Raw genomic sequence first — 8,346 nt, 5'->3', positions numbered from 1 at the left:
AGAGGAGAGAAGACGCGCTGTACAAAAGAAGGCACTCACTGTACAATATTTACAAGATAGGAAGCAATAACAAAAACAGAAGAAAGCGAAAAATGTGAAGAGACACAAAAACAAAATAAAATACAAAGGCTGGAACTGAGCGAGCTAGAAAAGGTAGAGACCAACCTTGCTTCCGGGTAGGGTTGAACGAGCAAGCTCGCTCGGTGAAGCGGTATGCCTTCGGTTGCGGAAAAGGCCCGCCGTCCGGCATCAATCACACAGGTGAACGTCGCCTCACCTTGTACCGGTGCGGGGCACGGCTGCGTTCCACTGCATCGGGTGTGCCTTGGCACTTGCCTGTGGTGACAATGGGCACCAGCGCAAGCTCGTCAGACCGTTACGCATAGGCCTCCAGGTCTGCAACGTAGGCACGGCTGGCTTTCCCCATAGGGGGATTCTCCAGCAATGAGCCCCTGCTTGTTACTGGGGAAATGCCCCATGAAATCGCAGGTGGCCATCTGCCACGGACGCACACTGTCAGTTGGTTTCGTCATGCCCGGTGGCTTGCCACCCCTTGACTTCTCCATTTGACAGACGTGGCAGGAACGGCAAAAGCGGAAAATGTCGCGCTTCATGCCGGCTGCAGTCACCGATTGACTCGGTTTCTTGAAACCTTGGAGCCACTCAGATGACCAGCCAATGGTTTGTCGTGAGAGAACGCAATAGAGCGCCGCTCAGACATTGGGGAATAGCCACTTCAAATGGTTCATGGACTCATCATCCGTGGCTATGTATTTCAGCGCGAGCCCGTCATGGCCCAGCAAATATGAATCCCCGGGGCACGCCGCGACACACGCTGGCTCGTGCCCCCCTGCGCCCGCTCAATACAAGTAGCGTAACGGCGCTGCGCCCGCTGCAATACAAGCAGCGTAACGGCGCTTCGTCTCCCAGAGACCGTCGCTGACATCGCGACAAAACGGGTCATTCTGCTGGACCGTCGTAGCTCTTCATGGCTGAAAACGATCCCAGTCATCTCAAAGGAGAGCCTGGTTTCGTCCCCCCGCAGGTTCGCAGCAAAACTTCCGCTGGCATCGGCGTCTCAGATGTGCTCACAAAGAGCTTTCACCCTCGCCTGCTTTGCGAAGCGCTGCTTACCCGGATAGCGGAATGGGGAACCCGTCTGCGGGCGTCCCCTCCGTGCCGATCTGCGGCTCGTCCGCTGTTTCGCCCCCTTCGCCCGCCGTCCGTAAAGACGCCGCCGCGGGCGAGTGGGGCACGGGATAGCGCGTCAGCTACCACGTTCGTTCTCCCCTGTAGATACTGCACCGAAAAGTCGAAATGCTGTACCAAGAGAATGGCGCGCCAGCCGGCTCGCAAGTTCAAGGAGCCGCATCAGCCAACTGAGCGCGCTTTCGGTCCGGTTTCCAGAGGGAGCCCGGTCGACGCCTCGCCGTTCCCCGAACAGAAATGACTGCAAGCGGGGTACGGGTGCTGTTGTGCGGAGATGCCGGCAGCGGCGGCGTCGCGCACATTGCTTCCGCAACGGCGTAAAGCTGAAACAGCGGAGGCATATGGTCAACGGTCGCACCGCAGGGTGGTCCGAAGAACCATGTAGCGTGTTTCAGTGCCTTTGCCGAGTGCCGCGCAGGGGGCGGCAGGCATGACGCATGAGCTTGATCGTCAAGGCGACCGGCTCGGCCGATGTGCTGTCCAACGACTCATGGAGCCAAGGACAATTCACGTTGGGCGCCAGTTGTGGTTTCTACGTGGTCATAGGCCACCAACCACCGCGGGTTCGAGCGTCGCGCGAGCCGAAGCCCCGATCAGCCGTCACCACGCGCACACTGAAACACTGCAGCGCGCACTCAACCTCCAAAGGAAGGAGAGCACTGCGCTGCAAGGACACAAACCTCCAAGTTCACAAAGGAGACGTTTATTGAAACGCCATCCTCCAGCGGCACACACACACACACACACACACACACACGCGCGCGCACACACATACACATATTTACAAACGCACATACGCACACACATATTTACAAACGCACATACACGCACGTACGCACACACATACACATATATACAAAACGCACATACACACACATACGCAGTCACCGTGTCAAGGGAGCGCGCGAGGAGCTAGGCTCCCCTGCGCACACGAAGTGACACGGAGTGCGCGCCGCAAGCACGCAAGGGCGTGCTGTGATCTCTCTCTCGCAGTAACCAAAGGGTTCCTTTGAGAGAGATTGGGCAACCACCGCAAGGTACGCCTGTCGCGGATCGTTGGATCACGATCGACAGGCTCGAGCTTCGCTCTCAGGTAAGACCCGGAGCAGACGAACTCGAGTACACACTGGTCTGCGCGGACAAAGGCCGGCAGACAAGAACAGTTGCGTACGCACCTTGCGATGTCTCGGAGGGGTCTCCCTCTCTGAGCTCCGCTCGGACAGTCGCGCGAGCGCGGCTGTCGAAGCGGTGCCGTGTTCCCGCCAAAAGGCGCCAATGAGAACAGTCACTGGGACGCCAGGGCGGAGCTGTGGCCCGAACGACAGTGACAAGTCGCTCGAGCCCCTCTCCGCCGCCTCAGGCGGGAGAAAGGGAACGGGGAGAACAACTGGGAAGCGGGCGGCGGCCGCGCAAAGGGCAGCCGCAGCAAGCCCGAATCCCACAACGTGCAAACAAAACTTCGTTCTTCACGCCCCGATCTGTTCGCGCTGCAGTAGCGTATGCCAAGCGACGCAGGAGCAGGCGAAAAGGCCGGCGCAAGTCCATTTTCTTGTCCTTTTCAACGCGACAGCTTTAAAAGCATCGTTCCTTATAAAAATATTGCAGACTGCATTTACGTCTCCTTAAGAACGGAAATGATGAAAGCCACTTTACAGGACTGTTTCCATTAACTTTATCATAATTTTAATTCCTACTATCATCATCACGACCATCGCCCAGCCATTACTGGCGCTAGAAGCGATGGTCGTGATGATGATAGCAGAAATTAAAATGATGATAAAGTTAATGGAAACAGTCCTGTAAAGTGGCTTTCATCATTTCCGTTCTTAAGGAGACGTAAATGCAGTCTGCAATATTTTTATAAGGAACGATGCTTTTAAAGCTGTCGCGTTGAAAAGGACAAGAAAATGGACTTGCGCCGGCCTTTTCGCCTGCTCCTGCGTCGCTTGGCATACGCTACTGCAGCGCGAACAGATCGGGGCGTGAAGAACGAAGTTTTGTTTGCACGTGAGTAGAGAGCCACGTGTACTGTAGAACCTGACTGCTATCGTCGTCGTGTGGTCCATCCAGGCCACCGCCATGGTGATCCCGGCGACGTTCGTCAGCGACATCGAGGCGGCCGTTGACCTGTCCAACCAGGCCAACGCGGAGGACAACAAGAAGCAGTTCGCCAGCGCTATCCGCCTTTACCGCAAGGCCATGGAGACCTACCTGAGCGCGGCCCTGATAATCCGCAACGCATGCGCTCCTTTTGTCGAGCGGGCGCTGAAGCTTAAGCAGTTCTCGGACGGCGACGCCGACCTGCACTTGGTGGGGGAAGGGGCACCAGCGATGAAGAAAATTTTGCAGATCGCCGTTCTGTCTCAGGTGAGAGAGCCATGCTGAATGATGCATCAACTATGAAGACTGTGGGACCGGGCAGTGAGGGCGGAAAATAGCTTATCCCCCATAATCTGTAGAAGGAAACGCTGACGAGCGGGTGAGCACGAAGGACAGGAAAATTTATAGAACGCGATAGCATTGAAACCACGTATCCAGTCGACTTGCCTCTCGTTCTTCGTCATTGCATACGCATACCTTGTGCAATCGGCGACGCTCCATTTTCAGCAGCACACTTCCGTGTTCGCCCTCTCCACTTGCAGAGGTTTTCTCACTGCTGCGGACATACGCTCAAATAGAGACATCTTGGCTCTGTATGATACGTGGAGATGTTTATGGTCAGGCAGAGCACTTGAATGCAGCGATGAATGCCCTTCAAATAAGGCTTTTCACTCAATGTCGAGAACCCTTTCTGATGCCGTCGCAATGAATCTCTTATCGCCAAATCAGAGGTGAACAGCAGACACGCTCATTATTAATGCATTATAACAGCGACATCATAACAATCCCGTGTGACACCATTTCCTGGGGGACATCTTTTTTGAAGGGTATTTGCCGCTGCGTTTTTGAGTTGTATCCGACTATATAGAAACTCCTACAAACAACCAAGCGCAGCGAGCCCGCCACAGCGTGCTGACATGTCACGTAACCAGTATGCCTACCATTAGCTATCGCATCTGCCAATCAGCCATGCTCCAAAGCCTCGTAAACTTCACACTTCATCGACGAATCAGCGAATTTTATGATCATCATCATCAGCTTGATTATACCCACTGCAGGGCGAAGGCCTCTCCCATATTTTTCAACTGACCCGGTTCTGTGCTAGCTGCATCCACTTCACCCCTGCGAACTTCTTAATCTCATCCGCCCACCTAACTTTCTGCCGCCCCCTGCTACGCTTTCTTTCCCTTGGAATCCAGTTTGTTACCCTAAGCGACCATCGGTTATTCTCTCTTCGCACTACATGTCCTGCCCATGTCCATTTCCTCTTCTTAATTTTCACTATACTCCGTTTCATACATCAAGTGCAACACTACCAAAGCTACAGCTCTTGTTGGCGCTCTCCGCATCCGCGATAAAATATAGTGCCTGCTCTTGACGAGAGAAAATAATAGTTGCTTTGTCTGCAAGCTTAATACATTTTACATTTGCCATCAACTTCATAAAAAGCACCTTTTTTAGGGAGAAAAGGTCGGATTTGGCTAATTTGTATGTTTTCTTTATGTCGTTTTTGTTCGTGCCGCGTTTCGCTTCCCTGCAACCTTGCCAGCTGTGCCACCAGATGGCACTGGCTGTGCTCTCCACGCTGCGCATCTCTTTTTGAGAAAATGGTTTTTTGGTGCGCATTTTTTCTATAAGATCCGCTTTGTGATGTCTAGGCATGCGAAGCAAGTTATTGCAAACGTGTATGCTCGGAATAGAGCCCGTTTCGGCAGGACCCACTTGCCTACAGAACGAGCGCGTAGTGATACGCCTACTGTTTTTTTTTCTTGCGGACTATTTGCGTAGCTTTCGCTGCGTTGCACCTGATGTATGAAACGGAGTATAGAATGTCGGTAACTTGAGTTATTTCTCTGACCCACTCTGCACGCTTTCTTTTATGATAGTGCAGGTCAACGCCGTGTTCTCCGATGAGGTCTTTAATATCAGTTTAAAAGGGTTCACACAGGACATGGAAATAGTAAATTAATATATAGAATTTAATTACTAATTACTAAGTTAATTTATATACAGTATAGAATTTAATTAATAGAATTTAGCCTTTCGGTAAACGCTTCATTAGGTCTGTGCAGTGCAATTCTTTTTTCGGGTGTATTTTATTTTGGTTCTAGTTTTTGACACGGGGCTGCTGAACTAAATACTAACTAGGCTAACTTTGCTTTAAGTGATTCCCTCTCGTCTCGCACGCATGCCAGAACACTTCTTGTAGTTGCAAGAGCAGGGAGAGGCATTGAGAAGAAAATGCACGAAACTTGCTTTAGGCAGTATACGTGTTATCACAAAATTTATAAATTTCCTGCGGGCCGTCATTATACGTGTTTTCAGTAATTACGGTTTAGGAATTTTCAACTAAATTTATCACCACTTTTTGTGGCCCCTTCCCGTTGATACACGCTTACATAATCGCCGTGATCACTATGAGGCGTTTAAGTTTACTGAAAGACGAAACCTTCTTCCTATTTAGTTTGGAAATAACCTATCATGGCTTAGCGACGCCCGCTAACAGTGAACTTCGGGGTCAGAGTTCTTTCGCTCATTTATCCTTCCTTGAAAGTTCCTCTGTCGGGTCAAAAAACGATGGTTTTTCTATTTCCCGCATATTACGCCATGCCCCAAGTACTTTTGCTCACTAAGGCCAGCGTGGGATAAGCTCGTGAATGAAATAAAATCTACGCTTAACACCTTCTGACTGATTACGTGTTTCTTCCAATGCAGCTAACGCTTCTAGTGTGTATTTGTTTACTGCGGAAACACTACTTCACAGGGAAAATCGAAAAATTAGGGGGTATGTGAGACGCCTCAACTTTTGACCTTTGACCATAAAGATAATTTCCGTTGTGTTTGGTAGTGAAAACCAACCTACACTGCACCAGTCTAGTGCCCTCGCATGTTTTACGTCGTTTAGCCACGATAAATCTCTGTAACTTTTTTTATGCGGTGAGATTTCATTGACACACAGCAATGTTGGCGGCAATTTTCTTGAATAAAAAGTGCGCGATGAAAAGTGATCTTGGTTAAAATAGAGGTGCTAGAAGCTCAGTGCCGCGGAATAAGTACGAACACAGACAATTAGAGAAAAGCTAGGGTCAATCATTCCTTGGTGACTAATACTTTTTCAGGACAGGAAAAATAGTGTTGGATTTTGAAGAAATCAAATTAAAAATAAAGTAAAAAAGCTTCTCCGGCTCTTTGCCAGTCTCGTGAGTAGAAACGGAAGGGATGAAAATGTTGAATAAAGAACACGAATAGATAGTGGAGAGTTAACTTTGCAGTCTAGCCCACAGAAACCGTGTAGTTATTCTCGTCGCATTTTGCACAAAAGAAGTTTAGACTCATCATTCTGAAGCTTCTTATGTCAGTAAGTTGAACTTCAGTAATTGAGAAACGCACTGGCACAAATAAGAAATGATGAAGAAAGGGATAACATGCAAGCGTCCTGTAATGGCGCCATTTGTGCATTCATCATGCTCTTGAGCAGATTTACGTTTACTTCCAAATTTATATTCCTGCAGTTTTATGCACAGTCGATCCCGCGAACTACATACAAATATGTTTCTCATTCTCACCGCTGTTTTCCTTAAGGTTCTTCCTCCGTGGTTCTTGGCGGCTGGAACTGTTACTTCAGGCAAGAAAATCAATTTCGACGACGACATCCAAGGCATCGATCCCACTAAAGAGAAGCTAGCTCAAATCCTGGCGGACCCCAAGGCGAAGGCCGCATCCACCATACTTCTGCATGGTCCACACGGGACGGGTAAATCACTCCTCGTCAAGTCTCTCTACTCCAAGTATCCCGAGAAGTCCATATTCATTGTAGACCTTGATTTGTTCATTATCGGCGGCATCAAGCACGACCCTACCTCGATGACCAGGATGCTCGTTAGGAACTACAGGAAGCACAACTCCTCTGTGCTTGTCCTCGAGGGCTTGGACCAGCTGTGCCTGCCGTACTACACGGATTCCAAGAAACCCGTGGTGGCTGCCGTTAAGGCTGAGCTGCTGGTGTACATGAAGGAGCTGGCCGAGAAAAAAGAGTACAAGGAGGTAGTGATAGCAACGACATTCCGGCCGTGGCTCATCGCGGAAGACATGCGCAACGGCTTCGACGCCAAGATCAACATTCCCATTCCCCAGAACGAGGAGGCACGCAAGGCGATCATTCATGCTGAACTTGCAAAGCTTCGCGTCCCTACCTACCAGGAGAGCGACATCGAGAGCCTGGCCAAAAACACGAATCGCTTCTCGCGCTACCAGCTGCTGCGCATCATTCGCTGCGCACTGGCTCGCAACTTCAGCAACATCGAGGGAATCGAGATGGAGGAGGATGCAGAGAGACTGAGCCACATGACCAAGGAGGACATGGACAAGGTGGCTCCGCTCTTCACGGCCGACCTGAGCGAGGATGATGAACGCAAGCACCAGGAGTTTATCGCGGCCAATCCGACGGTCAGTTAATGACTGGCGGCGATATATGCTAGCGTACAGTACTGTGCAGCGCATGATGAACGGCTGAAGAAGCACCAAAATTGTAGCAGATTCGTTTTGATAGACATTGCGAATAAATACGTAGCCACACATAACGCGAACATAATGCGACATTCAGTGCAATGTTTTCTCCCGAAGAAGCTGCAGCACATTGCAAAGTTATTGCGAGCTGATCTCAACTTACCAGAAGAATTTCTGAATAGGCGAATGCCTGAATGCTTGCGCATTTTAAACAGAAATCTTCGCTTACATCTGACGGTTCAACGATAACTTGGCGTGGGCAGTCTTGAATTTTAGCAAGCCAATGACATCTGTGACAAGCCATTTCTTAAGCTTTTTATCGGCAAATAGTATTATTATGGCAGCGCATGTCCATGTGCAGTTTTCATCATGGGCATCATCCGCAAATCCTGGTGAATAAAATTGTTTCCAAGTGAACGGTTTTCCGATTCATCCAATCGAAGCAAGCCTTCCAATGAACTGAAAATGAGCTCAGTTGGCGTTGCAAAGTAGACGCCTGCAATTCTATATTACCTTAACACATGAGTTTAT

The 8,346-nt window shown here is 49.9% G+C and overlaps 1 protein-coding gene across 1 annotated transcript; it reads left to right on the top strand.

Moving 5' to 3' along the window:
• Positions 1-3,288: 3,288 nt before the first annotated feature.
• On the top strand, positions 3,289-7,831 carry LOC146174632 (vacuolar protein sorting-associated protein 4A-like). The gene is made up of 2 exons (XM_084585044.1): positions 3,289-3,576; positions 6,892-7,831. Exons 1-2 carry the CDS (start codon positions 3,289-3,291, stop codon positions 7,762-7,764), a joined length of 1,161 nt encoding a protein of 386 aa, XP_084441170.1. The 3' UTR covers positions 7,765-7,831.
• Positions 7,832-8,346: the final 515 nt, after the last annotated feature.

This window comes from Amblyomma maculatum, chromosome 11 (genome assembly GCF_055883805.1).
Source record: "Amblyomma maculatum isolate TAMU_Amacu chromosome 11, ASM5588380v1, whole genome shotgun sequence".
Lineage (NCBI taxonomy): Eukaryota > Metazoa > Arthropoda > Arachnida > Ixodida > Ixodidae > Amblyomma > Amblyomma maculatum.
The sequence above is the reverse complement of the archived record's forward strand: the minus strand, read 5'-3'. Positions and strand labels throughout refer to the sequence as shown.